General features: G+C 49.1%; 1 protein-coding gene across 2 annotated transcripts in view; it reads left to right on the forward strand.

The window, feature by feature from the left end:
- LOC108921867 (multiple epidermal growth factor-like domains protein 9) overlaps positions 1–23,024 on the forward strand; it is a 105,223-nt gene that overhangs the window by 13,899 nt on the left and 68,300 nt on the right. Inside the window, exons 1-2 of one of the 2 annotated variants that reach the window (XM_029259663.1) lie at positions 12,168–12,198; positions 18,529–18,727. In XM_029259663.1, the coding sequence (XP_029115496.1) occupies positions 12,192–12,198; positions 18,529–18,727 (206 nt within the window). In that variant the 5' untranslated portion in view covers positions 12,168–12,191. Of the gene's footprint in view, positions 1–12,167; positions 12,199–18,528; positions 18,728–23,024 lie in introns of those variants that run through there. The other variant, XM_029259662.1, reaches the window with a different exon arrangement.

Here is a 23,024-nt window from a genome sequence, read left to right on the forward strand (position 1 = left end):
CTGAACAGTATGTCTTTGGAGTGTGGGAGGAAACCAGAGCACCCAGAGGAAACCCGCACAGACAAGGGGAGAACATGCAAACTCCACACAGACTGAGTGGGGAATCGAACCCGTGTCCTCTCACACCACCCAGGTGCTGTGAGACAGCAGCGCTACTCGCTATGGGACTGTGCAGCCCAACTTCACAGCATGAGGGTTTGTGCACAATTAGCTATTTTTTTTTTACTGTAAATATGAAAACACGTTTGTGAAAATTATATATATATATAGAACCCAACTTTAAGGACTGGAGAAGTTCAATAGAAAGTGTTACCTGCAAAGGTGCAACGTTTCAAAGACACAGGGCAGCGATGCACCGTACCATGTTTACATAATAGATGGTGGCAGATCTTCAGATTTCCAGTAGAACTGTTTTTATTAATTAATTCTTCCAAAATTGCAATTTGTTTTTGATTTTTGTAGCAGGGTTTGGCACCCACACATTTTGACGCCTCTGGGAATTGCTTGGGTTTGCAAAGTTATAAATCTCTGCATCCCTCAGGGCACAGCAGGTTTGGTCGGGTTCCGCTCTCTGGTGGGTCTGGGGTTCGAGTTCTGCTGGGGTGCCTTGCGACAGACTGGCGTCCTGTCCTGGGTGTGTCCTCTCCCCTTCCAGCCTTGCACCCTGTGTTGCTGGGTTAGGATCCAGTTTGCTGCAAGCAGTTTCAGCAGTGTGTGTGTGTGAATTCCTCGGATTGTATGCAGTGATGTATCTTTAGATGTTACTCTTCAACGGCCATGTTGACTTGTGCTGAGTTCGGATTTTGGTGACATCTGCACCTCTGGCCACAGGTGTGTTCTTACGTGTCTGGCACACTGGCACAGCGAGTAGTGCTGCTGTCTCACAGCACCTGTGTGGTGTGAGAGGACATGGGTTCAATCCCTGCTCAGCCTATGTGGAGTTTGCATGTTTCCTGGGTGCTCTGGTTTCCTCCCACACTCCAATGACATCCTGCTCAGGTTCCCCTATAGTGTGTGAGTGACAGAGAGCATGTGTTCTACTGAGGAATAGGTGAGTGACCCAGTGTAAGTAGTGTATCTAGCAGTGTAAGTTACCTTGGTGAATAAGGTGTGTGGGCTGATAAGACTGCATAGAGTTTGTTGGAAGTTGCTTTGGAGAAAAGCATCTGCTAAATAAATAAATGTAAATCCACTACTATACAATAGATATTCCACCTAAAGACAAGTCATGGTTTCCAGAGAAGCAGCCTGTGGTTCCTTGACAGATGTTATCCAAAGCAACTTGTTCTCTTTGCTGTTCTTATATCTTCCACGTTCACACAGCTCGATATTGTCCTGAAAACAGTCAGCAGTGGGAAACAGTTTTCAGGATGCCGTGGGCAGTCAGGAAAACGAACAGATGGAAGTTGGACCAAATGAAGCAAGACCTTTCGTTGGAAGCACGAGTGATGACGCTCGTACTTTAAACACGTCACGAGAAGAAAGACCGGGTAGAAATGACAGAGAAGATGGGAAAAGTTTGAGGAAAAGGGAGAAGTTGTGCAGAAACCAGATGGACGGACTGAACCACAGTGACAGTGGACATATACCTGACGCTTTCTCTAAAGCAACTTGAGCAATTTATCCATTTATACAGCTGCGTCATTTTAAGGTAAGGACCTTCCGTACGGTTACTACCAGTACACTATCAGCCGCCCACAAAGTACACAACTGCAGGACGGAAGATTCTGGAAGGACTCGATATGAGCGGCAAACAGGAGTCGCGACGACTCCGCAGAGCTCGAAAGCAACCAGGACAGGTCAGGGTGAGGTTAAGCGAGGTGCGGTCAGGGTTACACACTTTGTGCAGCTGAAACTGCCTGGATGGTGTGAAATCACTGGGTTTCCAGGAGGTTCGAAGGAGCGGTGAACGGGATGGGTGGACGGCGGTCAAACCCCTCCGGAGCATCCTGGAGGCTGGAGGCTGACCGGAGGCCTGCGTGTGTGTGTGAGATGACGGGTGGAAAAAACTGAACCCCGGAGGAGTTATTGTTGCCCGTTGCAGGGGATTCATGCTTTCGTTCTGTCTCCGTTTTGTGTTGACAAAGCAGCAGCCACCCTCGAGACAGGTGTGTCCTTGGACCGCGGTATCATGGGGCAACTTGGCTCGGGTGCAGTGCTGCGTCACATGGCACTGAACTGCATGCGTGTGCGTGTTGTGTGTGTGTGTGTGTGTGTGTGTGTGTGTGTGTGTGTGCGTGTGTGTGTGTGCGCGCTCGTGTGCCAAGAATAGCCCGCCCCGGTCTCCGTCCTCCGCGACCTTGCCGAGGGGTGACAGCGGCGGTGGGGGCGTCCGGGGGTGCTGGTGGCGAGGTCGTCAGCCAGGCAGAAAACAAACAGGTATTTTTTTTTTGCGACGGGAAACGGGCTCCGTCAGCTCCTTATCCCGGACGACAGCAGTGTTGAGACACTCGGTGCTGTGAACAATTTGCGGGTCCCCTTTTGTGACCGGGTGCCAAAGCAGGTGGACGTGGGGGTTACAAGGACTGCACAACCCGAGGAACAGGAAACGGATTTGGTCATCATGTGCCTCAGTGTGCAGCCCCCCCACCGGCCACCTCTCTGTGGGAGACTCATTCTGCGTATGAAATATATACCAGATGGGAGTTTTTCAGCAGCGCCTGGCAGATGCATTTTCTAAACACACCATTATTTTGTTCCCGGGTTTTATTATAGCTGGTGATGATGTTTTGGTCACAGTTGGTGGAGACCGGTCCTTTTGGTTTCTGGTTTGGTCAGTGTAGACAGTTGTGACTGTCACTATTATTATTATTATTACCTTTTCAGGTTAGAAAAGTATAATAATAATTGTTACTATTCTTGAGGTATTATTAGTGTAAGTATAATTATTGGGTTAATAATAATAATAATAATAATAATAACAATAATAAATATTATGATACTTTTATAACCTGAAAATGAAAGTTACCTGCCGGAATCACAAAAAGATCTTTGAGCCTTTCAGTTTTGTCCATGACATTATGTCATTACCTTATTACAGTACAGTTATTCATTGTCTCACACAATGTTAAGTTTATACACTGAAGTACTTACACTGATTTACCCATTTATAGATTTTGGGGTAAGTTCCTTAAAAGAGAGGTGTTACGACAGGAGTTGGGATTCTAAAGCCAGGACTCAGGACCTGCCAGATTGTTAGGGGAGAGCTCTAGCCACTACGCCACCTGCTGCCTGCATTACAGATGCATACAGGTTGGGCTGCATGTTTCCTGTATTGCACTTTGGTTCCCTGGTTCTGCACTTAATTAAAAGTAATTTGATCCAAAGTAACTTTCCTACAACCAACGAACCACCATGTTTCCACTTACTTGCTGTATTATAACTTGTGTTTTGGTTTCAAATTGCCGAGGCTATAAAACACACAAAAGCAGAGTGAGCTGCCTTCTTCTTTCTTACCCGGTATTGGAATTGACCTCTTTGGCTATTAGGAACCATTAACTCGCAGAACCATTTAGGAGGACAGGGTCATGAATCTGTCATCTGCTAACGGCTCAGTGCTGCTCCGGTGCCCACTTTTTACGCTTTGATTTAAGACACTTCTTTCAGCCTTTAATGGATGCCATACGATCAATCTGCACTCTGCAAATTTGACCTGCGTTTAATTGGCCCCGTGTGCTGCGTTTACCCCGAGAGCAGCCCCTCTTAGAGGACGGGACAAAGGCAACTTCCCAGGGATACGGAGAGCAGGTGAGATGGTCCCATTGTTGTCAGGCGGGGGAAGATCCTCCCGATGAGCCCCGTCTTTCACACATAGGTTGATAACCGGCTGCTCCAGAATTAACTGTGATCCGTAAAGGAGCAACCTCCTCGACATGAAGCACTACGTCCATGTGGGTGTGACATGGAAGTTTTTGATGTCATTTCAACTTTTACACGATTTGCTTTCATTAAAAAAAATTCACTCCAAGATTGAACCGGAGGGCACAAACACAAGAATATTTCTTCCAGTTTCCTTGACATTTGTATGCAATATCAGTCAGTGCAAGGTAATGAATGGAACAGTGATCTTTTTGCACGAAGGTGTGGCTGAATCACGGGAATACTAAGGATCTTGACAAAATTTGCATGTTCAGAAAAAAGCTCAAGATGAGAAAAAATGGAATAAAATAGCCTAATACAAAGTACATCCACCCCCTCTTATACAGACACTCTTTCCACAGACATTCAGGCTTCAGAAATTTTTAGCACTCACTCCTGTATAAGATCTCATATGTTCATATTTCATGGCTCTTGAGAGAATTCTTGGCACAACATTTGAAACTAACTGTAGGTTGGATATCATTTGATTCTAAAAACCCACAATTAGGACATTAAAGTACTGACTCCTACAGGAGTAAAAGCATGTATCTGCTTTTCCATATTTTGCATATCTGATGGATATGTAGTGCTGAGTATTGGCATCAAAGGAATGTAAGTTGATGTTTGTTTTTTCCAAATAATATCCCCAAGTAGCAGTATATAAAATGAAAACAAAAACGGACCAAATATTGAGCCTTGGGGCACACCGTATCTTGGGAACTGCCAAAAAGTCAAATCTAGAGCTGATGGTGTTAATATAGAAGCAGCTGATAACTTCTGCCTCTTGGGATCAGTGATCAACAGCAACGTATCTAACAGTCAAGACCAGAACTTGGCTGAGATGCAATGAAAGTTCTCAAAATGATCCTCAAATGTGCTGTCATGTTTACAAGAATATGGATTCAAAAGAGCACAATAGAGTGTTTTCAATGAAATTGTACGGATGCAAAAGCTGGACACTGAAGAAGCCGGACACAAAAAACATGGTCTCCTTTGACCAAACAAAACAAATGAGCTGTTCAGATATGAATCTAGTTACTGTCCTCCCAGAAATACATCCTTATTGTCAGTGTTGAAGCCTATTGACAGAATGAAAATTGTGATTATAAGCCATAATCTACCACATAAAGTGCTCTATAAACATTTCCTACGTATTTTCTAACACATTTCATCACATATTCCTCGTTCCAATCATTGGCACGTTGCCTAAACTCTAAGCTTCACCGCTGTGCCAGTTGTGCTGTCGCCCTTTTCCACTTTAGCATATCCTTGAAAATCTCCAAATGAGCTGTTAAAAATGAATCTTTTACTGCTTTTTATGTGTAACTGGGAAAACTGTCATAAAACTCCCACTCCATTGTGGAAATATTAATAGCACACTACTTGAGCCACATCAAAATGAACTGTTTACAGTGCTTTATGAAAATTGATTATGGGGAGAGCAGGTCTAATAAAGAGGCCCTTCTTTGTAAAGAATACAGCAGTATTATTTGTAGTTCTATGTATTCAAGGTACAGTCATGCGCTACTTAACGACATTTCGCTCAACGACGTTTTGCTTAACGACTGACCACATATACGATGGTGGTCTCATAACATTATAATGGAAGTGAAAAATTCTTATTGACGTCATAGCACAACGTGTTTCTCACGTGTTTGTGTTGTGCTGGTGTGAAAAACCTACTGCGCTGCCAGTCATATAAAAGTACAGCACATACAATTATGTATAGTACGTAATACTTGATAATGATAATAAACACCTATGTTACTGGTTTATGTATTTACTATACTGTATTTTTTATCCTTATTTTAGTATACTCTTTCTACTTATAAAAAAAGTTTACTATAAAACAGTATACTGTGTTACGTTGGCAGCAGCGTCATAAATCTCGTGTTTACCATGTCTCTTGACTGCATCGAGGCTATACCATGTAGGTTTTTATAAGTACACTGTATGATCGAGGCTATACCATCTAGGTGTGTATAAGGACACGCTATGATCGAGGCTATACCATCTAGGTGCGTATAAGTACACTGTATGATCGAGGCTATACCATCTAGGTGTGTATAAGTACACTCTATGATGTTCACACAACGATGAAATTGCCCGACAACGCATTTCTCAGAACGTTTCCCTGACGTTAAGCGACGCAAGTCTGTAATTTTAGTAAGCTTGTGCTGGTCTGAGGACACTTTTTTTTTTTTTCCTAAGCAAAGAATTGTAGTAGCTTCTTTGGTATCTCGATCCCCATCTTACAGGTGGATTTTTGGGAGGTAGATTTGAGCAGCAGGGAAGATCCAGTCCTTGTTAGGGCAGCGCTAAGAAACATTCTTATAGAGAACATCATTAGAGCTTAATGTCACCGAAATCAGGCGAGCCTTGTCTCTGATGGAGAAGCGACTGGTGTCCAGGGCAGTTACTGAAACCCTGAAGGCTTCTGAGAGGGTTCAGGTGATCATGAGCAATTTCACTGCAGTGCTTTGTGCCTCGTTGCTAGGTGCCTTGCATCTCCCTTAGTCAGGCCTCCCTTAATGCAGCTCTTTATTTATGTAACTGTTACATTTTTATTGAAAAGGTCTTACAGGTAGAACGTGTTATTTGACGCAGGGTGCGAGGCTGCAAAAGGCCCTTGAAGAGTAATGATGAGAGCTCTCGTGAATCCTGACAGGGAATTGGGAGTAATTACAGGCGAGTGGTCTGATGGGAGGGAGGAGGGACACCCAGGCTGCTCGCCGTGCCATCTCTGTCATAAACGATTTGTGAGAGTGTGAAGGGCAAGAGGGGCACGCGGTAGAAAAAAAGTATTTTCCCGTTCTCGTGTGTATATTTTGCTGTATTGTTGTTACTCCAGCGCAGTTATATGCTCACTCTCAGGGTGGTATATGCTCAACTGTCAGAGTCACGGTGGTCCTGAGCCTATTCTGGAAGCCCAGGGCACAAGGCCAAGGAGGGCACACCCTGGACAGGACCCCAGTCCATCACAGATGTGCAGGCAGCATAGTGTCTAGAGCTGTTTGTGGGTTTGAATCCCACTCTGGCTGTAGTAGCCTCGACCAGGGTAGATACCTTGAATTACCTCAGTAAGAATCACACACACACACACACACATCTTCAGAACCGCTTGTCCCTTACAGGGTCACGGGGAACCGGAGCCTACCCGGCAACACAGGGCGTAAGGCCGGAGGGGGAAGGGGACACACCCAGGACGGGACGCCAGTCCACCACAAGGCACCCCAAGCGGGACTTGAACCCCAGACCCACGGGAGAGCAGGACTGCGGTCCAACCCACTGCGCCACCGCATCCCCTTTCAGTAAGAATCATGCTCTGTAAAAATGGATAAGTTGTCAAAAAGTTGGTTATCTAACATTGCGCATCATCTCAGACAGAGTAATCATTGAACTAATTATTATTATTATAATTATTATTATTAAGGGGGGGAAATGGCGCAGTGGGTTGGACTGGGTCCTGCTCTCCAGGGGGTCTCGGGTTCGAGCCCTGCTTAGGGTGCCTTGCGACGGACTGGCGTCCTGTCCTGGGCGTGTCCCCTCCCCCTCCAGCCTTGCACCCTGTGTTGCCGGGTTAGGCTCTGGCTCGCCGCGATCCCACTTGGGACAAACGGTTTTAGACTGTGTGTGTGTGTGTGTGTGTGTGTGTGTGTGTGTGTGTGTGTGTGTGTGATAATAATAATAATAATAATAATAATAATAATAAGGAACTCCTGGCTGCCTCATGAACAGTGCAGAATGGGGTCTTTGCTCTGTAACTGAGGGTCTGTGGGAGGGAAGTCGGGGGATTTAATTAAAGTGCTTTAAGGTTCGGTGTCCTGCCCACGCCGGGGGCACATCAGCCGGCGTTCTCATGTGGGAGGGCTGCGGCCCGTGTTCATTGGAGGAGTTCGGCAGTTAAAGGGATTGCTAAACAATAAAAAAGTCTCCCGCTGGGCTCTGCTGCGTGCTCCCTGAGCGGGACTGAAACACACAACAGAGGGCATAGAAATACTGGTTTGCAACACAGACAATGGAACATGTGCAGTACAGCAGGTCCACGAGTAGCAGGGCGGTTAAGGTCGCAGGTGACAGATGAAAAGGCAAGTTTCAGCTTCAGAAATGCTTGTTGGAGCATAAAGATGTGTGTTTAGTTGTGGTGAAGCGTGCTGAATGTAACCTGAATGGTGCAGGTTCGAATCCCGTGAGCGGTTCCTTTATGCACAGTCCTGCACTGGAACTCCTTCAGAAAAATGTGCTCCCGTATGAGGTGTAAAATTCGCTGGATGGTGGAAGTGTTGCGTAAACAATGGTAAAATAATAATAATAGTAAGTGTAAGTCTAAAAGGATGTTCGCTATTCAGATTCCGGCACTTTCTTGCAGCCCTGTGCAAAAAATACCGGCTAAACGAAGTTGAAAGAGGCAAGCGATTGTATCAGTAAATGGATGGAATAATAATCCTGGGCTCAACGAGCTTAAAGGGTGATTTTTATCAAGCAGGAGAAAGAGACCGAAGACCTGGTGGACGAGTCTCGTGTTTTTACCTAATGAGGGACCCTTGATGTATGAATGCTGACATTCTAAGGGGGTTCCATCAGCCCCAAGTTTGCATCCCCGCCAGGTACGGCAGACGTCGCCCGGGCAGAGGCACGATTGATCGACCTGCTCACATTGAACTGATGGACTTTTCTGGGCCAGATTCCTTGATTTACAGTCCCCGGGCAGCGCGGTCCATCGGTCTCGCTGCCAAGGTACGGCAGCACATCGTGCGAGATGGCGCCGGGTACAAGCGGGCTCCTCGTGATGCAGGTCCTGGAACCCTTCCCGCGGCCCTCGGTCATACGCCGCCTCTCTTTCCTCCACCGCTTCATCATTCCTCCCTTCCCGCTCCGCCTCGTCCTCCTGGGCCTCCTCAGCACTTTGTGCGCGTTCAATTACGGCTGAATTACGTCCAGCCATTATATTGACCCACGGAGCCGTCGTCGTCCTCGTCGTCTCTTCATTAGGGGGAAGAGGCTCGGAGACGAAAGTGTTGATGCAAGCGCGTCTCGCCGCGTCTTCGCTCACCCGGCACGTCCTGTTTGCGCCGTCATATCCAGCAGGCGGCCCGAACATATAACCCCCCGTTTGCCCAAGTTTACACCTGAGGGTGTGAAACCGCAAAAGGGATCTGGCGCCGTGTCTCCAGGACGTTTTTTTTCTGGCTCATTTCAGGAACTGAGACTCATGAGAGGCCCTGACTAAAGGGGGGGGGGGTTGGTGCTAGAATCCCAGAACAGCTTGTTTATTTTTCTAACTGTATATATGTTTATTTACCACATATACATTACATTTGAATGTATGTACAACTCTTGTATATGTGTACATACAGTATGTACTACATTGTTTGTTGCTGCAACCAAAGCGAATGTCCCTCTGCGATTAAAAAGGGTTCATTCATTCGTTCATTTGTTCATCCAGTCATTCATTCATTCATTCATTCATTCATACTCTGGGATTAATAAATTTTGATTGATTGATTGATCCATCCATTCATCCATCCATCCATCCATCCATCCATCTATCCATCCATCTTTCACTATGCTTATTGACTTAGAATTAAAATACCATCATCCAGTTTTCCATCCATCCATCCATCCATCCATCCATCCATCCATCCATCCATCCATCCATTCATGCAGCCTTCTGCACAGTTCCCAGGTACCAGGTGCACACTGCTGCCAGTCATAGCTCTTTGAGTTTGTCCCATACTGGGTCCAGAGGAGTGTCTTCCAAGGTGACAGGCTGTGGTTGGAACCTGCTGACGGGCGCCAGGCTTTCCCATTGTATAAAGAAAGCCAGTGAAAAAAGAGACCGGGACTGGTCTGGGAGTGCCAGAACACATCTTTCCAGAGTTCTGGTAGTTTCCTCGGCGCCACGGGCCCAAGGGGAGCGCAGATATAATGCAAGGCATCAGCACTGCGCATCCATGGCCCAGCTGTGTTTAGCGATCTATGGCCTGAGCCGCTGAGGCCCGATTGGATGATTGATTTATGGTTTTCGTCTTGCCGCGCAGCATCAGCGGCCTCGCCGGAGCGCCGCGTTATCGCGCCGCCCGGGAAATGTTCTCGTCGTGTTCCGTATCGAGCGCTAAGGCCGATCCCTGCTGCGCGCAAATGCGGCATCTTTGCCTCGGTGCATTGTGGGTAGACACGGCAAATGAGCGACACGCCGGCGGAAAGTCAGCGCGCTCCAGATGTGTCTCGACGCTGAGAGCTGGGAGGGGGGATCAGGGTGCGGATCCTTACGCCGTCTCGATCTGGAGTGTCTGTCTCCTGGTGGGTCGACACCCTCCGCTCCATTTGGGGGGTCCTTTAGATGCACAAAAATTGGGTCTGGAGCACAGAGGACAGTCATGGCTGCCGTGCAGCAGAAATCAACCTTGTCGCTAGAGAGGGGCTGTGACCTCGCAATGGAACGAGCTCCATGTGGGAGGATCGCGGGGTCGCTGGACTGATGCCAAGCGACAGCACCGGACCCCCACAGCCTGACTCGTCGAGCGTGCGTGCGAAATCACCAGCTTGTGTAACCACCTCTTAGCGGTGTTACGTAACCGGGAATACACAGAGGCCAGTCTGCCAAAGCCATCAGTGCTTATTTGAGGTCAGCCTCCCCGTGGGCCTACGGTTAAGGGACGGGAAACCCATTCAATGGCAGCGGCGAGCGGCGCTCCCTCCCTCTCTGCTGGGACTGGATCCTGGCAGTCAAGTTGGCTACGCAGCAGGTAGCAGCGTGGTAAGAGACGCTGCTTTTGGGCTCAGAGGCTCCAGGTTTAAATCATACCTCTGGCTGTAGTACCTTTAATCAGGAAAGTACTGAGCGGCACGGTGGCACAGTGAGTAGTGCTGCTGTCTCACAACCCCTCGGTGGTGCGAGAGGATGTGGGTTTGATCCCTGCTCAGTCTGCGTGGAGTTTGCATGTTCTCCCTGTGTCTGCATGGGTCTCCTCTGGGTGCTCTGGTTTCCTCCCACACTCAAAAGACATGCTGTTCAGGTTCCCCCACAGTGTGTGTGTGTGTTCCACTGATGTATAGATGAGTGACCCAGTGTATCTAGCAGTGTAAGTCACCGCGGTGAATAAGGTGTGTGGGCTGATGATACTACATAGAGTTCATTGGAAGTCGCTTTGGAGAAAAGTGTCTGCTAAGTGAATAAATGCAAATTTAAGTTGCTCCAGTGAAAATTAGGAGTGAATATCAGAAAAAAAGTTATTACATGAAAATGATCATTATTGCACTTGCTGTGATTTTGATTATTCTGTATATATGTATTTAGACCTACAGGACTGTAGATATATGTGTTTGGAGGTCAGTATATATTTAGTGTGTCTAAACTATTCCAGTCAGGCTTCAGCATTACATTTCTTTTCAACTTGACTATTGAAGGTTTTGTTGACTGTCATTTGTACCCCGGTAATCTTTACATTTCTCACACCTTCTCCGTGATACCATTGTCATTCGTCATTCCGTTCTTTTTTTAACATTTTCGCTCTCGGTCCAAGAATCGCGATGCGTTAACCTGTCGCATGATCTCCTGTACTCCTTCCGCGATATACGTGCACGCTGACGTAGGCATCGAGTCGAAACGCACCTGTGCCGTGCAAATTAAAAACCGATTTCGACGAGCTCGTGTGCGCTCGCCCATCTTTTTTGTGATTTCCAAGGAGAAGAGCATCTGCTACCTGTAGATGTAGGTGTTTTGGGAAAGTCGCCCGCCAGTAAGGACATCGGGGCACCCAACACCTCTCCGCGGAAGTACGGGGGCGCCCGGGGACCGACCTGATCCGAAGGTGACGGCGAATACAGGGGCGACAGCCGAGGGGGGAGGTGTGACGTTTTCCACACGGAGTGGCCCTGCAAAATGAGCCTCTGCGCCTGAAAGGTGGGACCGCGGACACTAGCGCCTCTCGAGATCCCGTTTTCCCACGCCCTTGTTCGGATGCGGCGGTCATTCGTAGAGGGGCCCGGTTTGAACCCGGAGGCTCGGAGGGGGCAGCTCCCCTGTGTACTCGCTTTGTGTTCGCCCCACAACAGGCCACCTATTTAAGTCCGCTTCAATAGGGCCGCCTGTCCACTGTTACGTAAGTACGTCTTTCTCCAGACCCCCTTTTTGTTGATGTCTCCTCCAGTTCCTCCCGGTATGAGACGGCGGCGTTTGCTAGCGCTCTGCGGGACTTGGCAGCGGCCGGGTCCGCGGCTCACAATATCCCCAGTCTTTAGCGGGCAATAAATAAAACTTTACGGATCTCCTTGGGAACCGGGAGGCTGGGACGGAAGGATTCGTCGGCGCCCTTGGAAAACCCACTCGGATGCGGGGTAAGCTCTCCGCTTTTCGTAGCGTCGAGTCTGGGCATCGTTACCGGCCGCCGCTCACTTCCAGTTTTACTTGGGAAATTTTGAGAACGCGGCCATCCGACCCTCGAGAAGCGTATCCGGGATGTGGGCGACGATGAGTGGCCTTCCGCAGCTGGGCGTTAGAATGGGGTTCTGGACAGTGTCTGCGCTCTCGGATCCGGACGCCTTCTAGACAGAATCCAGCTCGTCCCTCCCTCTCTTTGAAATAGCCACAGATCCGAGTTCCCCGCTGACTCCGTATCTAAGCGTGACCGTGTTATTGCCTCATTTTCTAGGCTATAAGGACAAGCGGGCGTAATACAGATGAGCTGGGAAGCTGCCTCTCGTTCCCAAGCCCTTCCCACCAGCAGCTCAAGCCTCCCGCCGCAGATGGAAAATCGTCCAGCGGCGAGTGTTTCCATGCATGCCGTGTCCCGGGTGACGATTTCTACATTAAACGGTCGGCCGTGGCCTGGAAAATGCTCCGTGTTCTGTTCGGTTCTCTCTGCTAGGGGCCTTATGGTGGTTCAGATCGTGGTTCGGGTTGGTCCTTTGCAGGGATGCTTTGTGCGCACGGGGCGGGAGGAAGGAGGAAGGAGGAAGGATGGGGTGGTAAGACTTTTATGGGACCAGACGTGCGATCAGTTTCATCAAGACCCATTTCACGTCGCAGTTTTGCGTCCCAGTCCACAGCCGTCGCGGTTCATAGCCTTCCGTGTGTTGAGGCCCCACGGTTGAGATTAATGGTTGGTTGAGATGGACAGCAGCAGTTCTCAAGCATGGTCATTCTTAGGACATAGTCTTCAGCGTTGCGTCGGGAACGTCGGCAAGAAAAATATTGTTGTTGGTCCACTGAGTCGGCCGGTTTCCCAAGGTGCACCTGCTGCCGCTGGTCAAGGGGTTACCGGTTAGCTCGGGCATGGTGGAACAGGCTTGTCGCACGGAGGATAAGCCTCGGGGTCCAGCCCTCGTGGTCCCGTCCTAATGGCGCAGTCCCTATTGTCCAGTCCTCACGGTCCACACCTCGTAGTCGAGCCCTCGCGGTACGGCCCGCATGGTTGACCTCTTATGGTCCAGGCGTCACGGTTCAGACTTTGGCCAGCGTGGCGATGGGCGATGACCTCTGGGTCCCATCAGGTGCACCTCCAGCTTGAGGGCCGCATGAAACGCCTCGATTATTGCTGTCCTCTCCTGACCGGGAGGTTACTTCATGAATACCGCATACCTGTATTAACGTAAAAACCATCAGAGGTTTCGGTCCTTAACAGTTCGCCGAGATCGGTGGATGGGGGCCGTGGAACCCAAGCGGGCGCTGACCCAGAAACCGAGGCAGGATGCGAAAAACGCAGCGAATACACAGCTTCTCCTTGCGCGCCTTTCGTTGGCGATTCGAACCGCTTCAGTACCGATATTGACAGCAAATCTCGTCCGCGAGGATTTCGTTCCTGTCAGGTCGTACCGACGTGTTATTTTCTTGTTCGTTTTTGTTCTTTCGCACCGCGAGGTTCGTTGTCGGAACGGAGGGGCGTCTTGTTTCTGAAACTCTTTCTTTGGCTCTGCTGGGGGGGGGGGGGGGGGGGGGGGGGGGGGTTTCCTCTTCGTTTGTCAGGAACACAAGTTGGAAGCGACAAGAAATAACCCTCCCATGATCATTCGGCGGGCCCCCGGCTGATTTATCAAAAAGAGCGCGCCCTCTGCCCGCTGCCGTGCGACCGGAAAGTTATGTAACGTGTGTGTGTGTGTGTTGGAATCTGGGGGCGCTTTTGCAGTCACACTGCTAAAGAGGTGACCTCCCTGTTTTACCTCCATTCAGCCAGTCAACGCGGGTGAAAAACATTCTGCCAGCTGCTAAATATATCCGCCGTGTCCCATTTTCATGGCGGAACTATGGATCTGCTCATAATTGTGCCGGACGGTTCCGAAAATGCGGAGCGAGGCATCTCGGGAAACGCGCGGCCGGGCCGTCGCTCGGTGCGAAACTCTTTTGTAATGAAACCCGGCGAAGGGAAAATTGCGTTTCTTATACAACGGTTCCTTGGACGAGTGCGGCGAAGCCCGCGGGGTACGGGAGCACCTTGGCCGTTGCAGTGGTGTGTGTTTATTAGCCTACTTCGGGCAGCGCGAACGTTATTTATGGACTCGCGTGGATACGTCCAGAGATTGAGCGAGCGTGAAGGCGGAAGCGTACGGAAAACGGCTCCACATAGAAACTGGACAGCGCAACCTCGGTCCGTGTGAATTCGTGCATCTGCCAGATCGTTTACTCCAAACCAATGTACAACTCGAGAAAAAATTCATACTTCACATATATGTAATATAGATATATTTCATATAAGGGGGATGCAGCGGCTCAGCGGGGGTTTGGCCGGGTCCTGCTGTTGGATGGATCTGAGGTTCGAGTCCCGCTTGGGGTGCCTTGCGATGGACTGGCGTCCCATCCCGGGTGTGTCCCCTCCCCTCCAGCCCGGTGCCCTGCGTTGCCGGGTTAGGCTCCGGTTCACCGCGACCCCGCTTGGGACAAACGGCTTCACGCTTTGTGTATATTATATATATTAATTAATATATATATTTTAATTACATATTAAATAATATATATTGAATATGTATATGTATTATATTATGTATAATATATGTTTAATTACATAGTAAATGTTAATAACATGTGATGTATTATATATTAAATTATAAATGTGCTTTATATATACATGCACATGCACAATTTTTGAAGAATAGTCTGTTTCATGGCACACGCATAGCTACTTATTGAAGTGATGAATTAATAGTAACTGGTGGTGAATTTAACTTGGTGGTCTCGCACACGAAAGGTAAAGCACGGAGGTTCTTGGTTCAGGCTCCTTCGTGGTGGAACGATCTCCCCCTCTCCCTCAGAACTGCTGAATCTCTGTCCGCATTTTAAAAGGGTTTGAAAACTCACCTCTTCCAGACTCACTTCACCCATCATCTCTTAAGTTCACGTAAGGTGTAAATGTTCATGCGCCATAACTTTAAATTTATCCCCAGATAAACCTTTACGCACCTACTGCCGTAATGTAACGTAAATGTTTTTATGCATCTCAAAAAAAAATTACTAGGAAGGTGATCAGGAATCATCGATATGCCGATAAAGTTTTATGCAGCTACTCGTGTGATGAACATTGGTTCATATGGTGGAAAGAAACAAACTAACTGCACTTAAGAATCACATGTCTGCATCTATGTCTCTTTCTGCTCATGTAATGTACACATTGTATTTTCTATGAGATGTACGTTGTAAAATATTTTACGAATACAGTCGAGATGTGGCCAAAACGCTGCACAAGATGTTGCCGGGAATACAAGTGACACGGTGCTTCAGGGATCCGCCCCACTCTTTGGGGGGGGAGGGGCTATCATGAATTCCAAACACTCACGAGAGACTATGAAACACCAAAGCATCCAAGAAGAAGAAGATACGGTAAAAAGTGAAAGAAAAACAGATAGAGGAGTGATTTAGGGCTGGCGGGGAGTTGACCGGAAGTGCATCTCAGCACCGCTGCCCACAAAGATAAACAAGATGCAAGACTAATTAGACAGAGTCAGTAAGGAGTCTTCAAAAATGAAATGTTTTGCTAAGCTGACCAGGGTTTCACCTTAGAAGCACTTTCCAGAGTCTTCCGCAAAGGGATTCAGCATGTCTGAGGAACAGAGGGAGCTCAATATACCACAATGAGGGCAAAACTGAGAACATAAAGGCTTTAAACTTTAGACCCCTTGTGAGAGGGACCACCAAGCAGCCAGAGGCGGAGGAGCTCAGCCCTTTTACTGGGCTGTAGGGAGCGATCGGGTTCTGTAGGTATCAGGTCACAGATCTTTCGATGGCCTTGTAGACCGTGACAAGCGTGTCGAACTTGACGCGGGCGGCTAGAGGAAGCCGATGAAGAGGGACGAGGTGTCGATAGCGTATTCGAGGTGAAGATCGGTCTTCCCTCGGTATCGACAGTCTGCCGGGTTCTAGAGTTCTCTCTCGAGTCGAGCAAGACGGTATGTTGAAGGCATCTTTCTGCAGACCGGCGTACCTGGGTTTACCATCCCGTTCGGCAAAAGACAAGGACTCGAGGCTCTTCTTACCCTTCCGTCCAAAGGTCCGAGGACACGTTCCCTTCTCGGTGCCCGTCATCTACTCCGAATATCTCAATCGCGCCGAGGTTCTACCTTGGGGACGTGCGGGATGTCGGCGTCCGACTCGCCGAAGCGACGCGGCTGTCTGCGTTCTCCTTGTCGCGGGACCCCAGGAGGCCGTTTTGAGCCGCCACGCGTCTCCTTTGATGCAGAGCGCTGCCAGCGATGTCTGTTGACATCATTTTTGACGTCCCCCGCAGCAGAGCTCATGGGTCCCTGAAAAGTTTAGCGTTTCGGCGCGCGTGTGTGTATGTGTGTGTGTGTGTGTGTGTGTGTGTGTGTGTGTGTGTGTGTGTGTAGGCATGTTGTCCGCATTTATTTCACCAGCACGACTGCGAGCTGAAGGAACACACCCACCCAAAGGTCCTCACACTCCTACAATGCAGATGTACTTTGCGCCAGAAGATAATGGCTTTTTTATGCTCACGTTCGCGATTAATCCTGGAACGGGAGGCGATGCAGAGCTGCAGGCTCCGGAGTTGGAGAAACGTGCGTTTCTTTTCCCTTCCCTGCTGGAAAAGTAATAACCCTCCTTATTATTTTGTGGAGCCGACAGGCCGTCCGGGCCGTTTCTCTTCGGGAGGAAAACAACAATAAAGCCAAAGAAATAAAACCGTAAAACAGCAGCGGGTTCCCCAAAGTCGCGCTTCTGGATGCTTTATGTTGGCGGAAGGTGATGAGCTTGCAAAACGTTTCCGACTTTTGAAGAAGGTGTGAAATACGGGAGACCGGGGCGGCGCAGGCGCGTCTCTCTGTCCGAGTCCGTCTTCGAAGGAGGACGTATTTTTATTTATTACATTTCCATTTATTCCATTAGCAGACGCTTTTCTCCAAAGCGACGTACATCTCTGGGAACGGTTTAAAAAGTGCATTGCATCAACAGAAGGAGAGATTTGGATGCAGACTTACGATTCTCCAGTACAGTCAATTGGTCACTTACCGTAGTATAAATCAGTGTACATCACACATGTAGCTGCATGTAGGGCTTTTAAGAAATCGTTCAGTAGAAAACATAGTACATGTTTACTGAGCACATAGGAGATCAGGGGAGATGTGAGTCTGAAAGAGATGAGTTTTGAGACCCTTCTCAGATGTAGAGAGAGATTCAGCAGTTCTGAGTGACAGAGGGAGGTCGGTCCACCACACTGGAGCCAGAACCGAAGACCTTTGTGCTTTTGGACCCCCATGTACGTGGGACCACCAATTGGGCAGAGGTGGAGGAGCTTAGCAGTCTGCTTGGGGCGAAACGAGTGATCGGGTACTTTAGGTGCCGAGCAGATCTGCTGATGATCTCGTAGGCCGGAACCAACGTGTCGAACTCGAAAGGAAATGCGATACGCAGCTGAGTAACGAATAAGGAATCCAGGATCATTTAGCTCATGCTGATGTGAACTTACTTACACTGATTTACTCATTTATACACCTGGGTTTTTTTTTTTTTTTTCACTGGAGCCTTTATTTAGGGAAGATTTTGAGTGACTTGATCAAGGGAACTACAGCAGATGGTGGGATCCCAACCCGTTCAAGTCTAACTGCTACGCCAGTGCCTGGAAGATCCAGAATCGCCCAGATGTCCAAGGCGCTACGCCAGGCGGGAGGGCGTATGGATCCCAGGGGTGTTTTTGCACTCTATCCAGTCTTGAGAAAGTGCATCAATTATGAATGCCGGCACAACAGCATTAATTCATATTTATTTCATAGCTTATCCAACACTGGGGTCCCCTGCAACTTCATTGTTATATTTTTACCCAGTTTGTACCACCGAATGATTTTACTGCAGTGATTCTAAAGGGCCCAACAGCAGGGTCTGTCTCAGGCAAATGTCAAATGGAAAGTGTGTTCTGAACCAGCAGGAGGCGTAGCGGTTAGAGCTGCCACCTTGCGCTCAAAGGACCTGGGTTCGAAACCCTGCTCCGCTACCTTTGATAAAGGAACTTACCCTGAATTGAGATGTTAAAAATTGCCCAGCTCTAGAAATGGGTGGTTGATTTGAAGTCATTTAGCATCATAAGTCACTCTGGAGGGATGTGTCCATTCATCGAATGATTAATAATGAAATGGTTTTAATACCCGTTTTGGGGTAACCCCAGGTTCAGCACGCGTTCAAGGTCCCCCATGGTGATGACGCTGCTGTCTGCGTCCCTGTCCCGCCAGAGCTTCTGTGCAACTGCAGCGGGGAGGGGATCCTGGATCCCGAGGACTGTGACCAAGCCACGGGCCACTGCTTCTGCCTGCCGGGATACACGGGCCCCCAGTGCGAAGCCTGCGAAGACGGACACTTCAACAACGGCTCCAGCGGCTGCCTGCCCTGCGCTTGCGACTCCTTCGGAGCGGTCAGCCCCCTCTGCGACAGGTGAGGCCGACCACCCCCGGCTCCGAGGGCTCGATGGAGGGGCGCGGGCGAACTTAAAGCGGCGCTCTCGCACGGCGCCTTGAGCCCAGACCAAAATAGCGTCAGTCGTATGTTAACGGGGAGTATTAATATTCCCCGGTTCTTTTCGTGACGTCAGTATGTCCTGCGCCGATGTCCTCTCTTCCCGTCGCTCTTTAATTAAGGGCCGCGACGCCTCCCCTGGAAATCTGTCACGGCGTAGTGCTACGCGTGTAAAAATAACGTTTCAAACCGCTGGGTCTCGGCGCCTGCCGTGCTGATGACTTCCGACGCTGCGGAAAGGGAAGGAACGTGCAGCTTTCTCGATATTTCGTTTTCCTCTCGCCATCGCTGGGCGGACGAGTTGCGGTTTAGGCCGAGCTGCGGGCAGCGGCTTCGAACGCTACGCTTGTATGTACGCTGATTTACCCGTTTGCTCAGCAGGGTTAGTTTTACGGTATGAGCTGAGGGTTAGTCCCTTGATCAAGGACACTGCAGCAGAAGTGGGATGTTAACCAGGATCCCTCAGAGCGCAAGGACAATAGCGGTAACCACTAGGTGACCCCCACACTGATAGCTGTGGGTGGCACCGTGGCACAGTGAGTGGCGCTGTTGTCTGTTTGCGGCTGGGTGGTGCAAGAAGACGTGGCTTCGATCCCTACTCGGTCTGTGTGCAGTTTGCATGTTCTCTCTGTGTCTGTACGGGTTTCCGGGTGCTCTGGTTTCCTCCCACAGTCCAAAGACATGCTGTTCAGGTTCCCTCAGAGTGTGTGTGTTCCACTGATCTATGGATGAGTGACCCATCTAGCAGTGTAAGTCACCGCGGTGATTAAGGTGCGCGAGCTCGTAACACTACATAGAGTTCATTGGAAATCGCTTTGGAGGAAAGTGTCTGTGAAAGAAATAAATGTAAACCAGATTTGGGAATGACCACTTTTGCCTCCGTTTTACCACTATTCATTTATTCATTTACCGTTAGTTTACTCCTCATGCATGTAGAGCGTATCGATGGGCGCCGAGCACTCTTCCTGGGTCTTCGCGGTTCTGCTCGCATCCTCCGGGCACAGCCTACCTCGTGTGGCTGACTCACAGGTGGTGTAAATCGATGTTCTTCCCTCCTCTCACCGTGGTACAGGTGGTGTAAATTGAGGTCCGGTGTAATGATGCTCTTTCCACTGACCCGTTAAGGAGCTTTTCTTCCTCCCCTGGCCAGCCAGCTCCAACGAGGCCCAGTCCTCCGCATGGTATTGATCGCTCGTTGCAGGTGGAGATGAGATGGTGCAGACGGGGTGGGTCGATTAAGTGACAGTCGCTCCACTGATCCGTCTCGGGCGGTTCTCAGAATGTAACCGCTGACACTGGACACATTTTACCAAAATCAAACATCACTGACATGTTCATCGTGTTGCCGTGCCTCGGGAAGAGATTTCTCCGCACCCATGATGATAAAGGGGCGGAGGGTGTTTTCGGTACTGATACGAAATGAAGCCTTGGTGGGAACCGAGAGCTGCGTTCCACCTCTCGTTGGGGTCTCTTGTCCACAGTCATGTTTAAACACCGAAACACACCTAAAGGTGAGAATCATTGCTCCCCCTGGTCTTCTGCAGCTCCTCATTACCAAACAGCAAAGGCCAAGTGAGATTTGAAGAAGACCGAGAGCTCGGATGGTTGGGTTTGGCATTGCGGCCGCACGCGTCTTCATACGTGTGGAGGTAACGTCCTTAAGTGAAAAGGATGGGAGGAGGGTTTATACGGACTCTAGAGTGATCCTTTAATGATGGACCGCCTGCCGTGCTCATTTGATCCGTTTGCAATTTTCCTTCACTTTTTGTTGTTGACCAGAAAGTTTTCACCCTAAATCTCAAGTCTGGATAACCTGAACATGGAGTGTGAAGCTGCAAGGGACAGAAATGGGTACCTGAACAAGTAGGGGACAGCTGGTAGCATAGTGGTTGGTGCCGCAGCCTTTGGATCTGAAGGTTGCAGGGTTGAGACCCACCTCTGGCCATAGTACCCTTGAGCAAGATACTTATTCTAAGTTGCTCTACTACAAAAAAAAAAATTACCCAGCTGTGTAAGTAATTGTAGCCTTAATACTCTAAGTAGTTTTGGAGAAAAATGTCAGCTGATTGAATAAATGTATATGAGTTGTCACACCAGGGGGGTGCAGTGGCACAGTGGGTTGGACTGGGTCCTGCTCTCCGGTGGGTCTGGGGTTCTAGTCCTGTTTGGGGTGCCTTGCAATGGACTGGCGTCCCATCCTGGGTGTATCCTCTCCCCCTCCAACCTTATACCCTGTGTTGCCGGGTTAGGCTCTGGCTCCCCGCGACCCTGTATGGGACGAGCGGTCGCACCTATGATGTTGGTTTCTGGGGAACAATAATGTGTGTGATTCACATTCTTGTCTTGAGTGATGTAGTAACTCGTCCCCATGGGGTGGAGGTGCGAGTACAGCCAGTCTCAAGAACAAGCAGGAGTGTTTTTAACACAACTAAGCAACATGGGGACATGGTCCTTTTAAACCATGACAAAAAGCAGACTACAAACTCACAAAACATGGCAACATCTCTAGGAAAATAGCCAATACACCCCAGGCCTGTTCCTAGGGGCCCGTCATGCCCGCTGTCAAAAGTCCCCCCAAATCCTGCAACCAGCTGCCCTAATAAGTTCCCTCTGATGAGGTTTCAGCTGACAGCAGCTGGTCGTCACGAACCCGTTAAGGGCGGGATGGGTGCTGGGAGCTGTCCATCACCATCCTCCCTAGGAAGCCCCGCCCACCAGCTCACACCCAGTTCTAGAGCGCTGGATAAATGTTCAGGGCATGAAACTGTCACACCAGTTTTCTTCAAAAGCTTTAACCAGCAACAGGCCTTGGAAGCACTTTTTTTTTTTTTTTTTTTTTTTTTTTTAACCGTAGTACATTGGCATCACTTACCGAGCGACCTGAAAATGGAAGGTATGGGCCCACTGAGGGATGCGGTATCACCGGCCACCAGACTTTGTCCTGTTCCATAGTATCGCCTGAGTTCTCGAGCGAGGCAGTGTGGCATTTGGAGCACGTTTGTATAAATAGCTGATGTATTTTTGCACCCGACCGTGGTAAGGAATGCCGCCGGGAGCTGACGGTGCATTTTTGCGGTGTTTTTGCCCTACGCGTTCCTTCCTTGCAGTTTCGAGTCCACGTTTCCGCCCCGTTGAAATGACACGGGATGCTGGAGTGGGGCATTCTGGGTATTTGAACCTGTTGAGGGACCTGTAGGGAAACCGCGCGGTGGCCCCCAGCGGAGACACGAGGGCCGCCAGAGAAGATTGTCGGTGCTTCTCAACTTTCTTTCCGACGGTTACCGCTTTCGGAAGCGCGTTCTGAGGGGCTGGGAACCCAGGGAGCCAACAGCCCTGGTCGGTTTTCGATCTTTTTCCTTCTGTGTCATTGAGAGAACGAGGGCAACTCCGGTCACGTGTCATCGAGGAGGGAGGGGGAATTCTTTACAATTATTTTGCCTGCATAAATACACACCTCGGGGTGTGAGAGAACGTGGGTTCGATCCCTGTTCAGCCTGTTCCCCCGTGTCTGTGTGGGTTTCCTCTGGGTGCTCTGGTTTCCTCCCACACTCCAAAGACATGCTGTTCAGGTTCCCCCATAGTGTGTGAGTGACAGAGAGTGTGTGTGTGTGTGTGTGTGTGTGTGTGTGTGTTCCACTGATGTATGGATGAGTGACCCAGTGTAAGTAGTGTATCTAGCAGTGTAAGTCACCGCGGTGAATAAGGTATGTGGGCTGATAACACTACATGGAGTTCATTGGAAGTCGCTGTGGAGAAAAGTGTCTGATAAGTAAATACGTGTATTGTACATGTTTCACTTGATTGTGCAGAGTAAATCTCAGGGTAGAAAGTAATGTACCGCTTAGAGGTAACACCTCTGGACACCTTGGTCACAGGTTCAAATCCTACTTCCAACTTTAGTACCTTCAATCAAGGTACTAACCCTAGAATTGTCCCAGCAAAAAGTCATCCAGCTGTATGAATGGGGAAATGCCGTGTCGCTTCAAAGTATGTGAACCCCCCGTGTACCTCGCTTTTACCGCAAAACGGTTATTTGATGAGAATCAGTGTTTCTCATGTGACATAACAGGTGTGTAGTGAACAGTTCCATTTGTTGTTGCCTTTAGACGAAATCACGTGTCTAGTAGAAACACACAAGCAGTGCAGGTGTAAAAATAAGCGAAAACCCGAGTGTCTTTGGCTAAACCAAGTAGGTAAGTAGAATCAGGAGTGTAAA

The sequence above is a fragment of the Scleropages formosus genome, chromosome 17, assembly GCF_900964775.1.
Source record: "Scleropages formosus chromosome 17, fSclFor1.1, whole genome shotgun sequence".
Classification (NCBI taxonomy): domain Eukaryota; kingdom Metazoa; phylum Chordata; class Actinopteri; order Osteoglossiformes; family Osteoglossidae; genus Scleropages; species Scleropages formosus.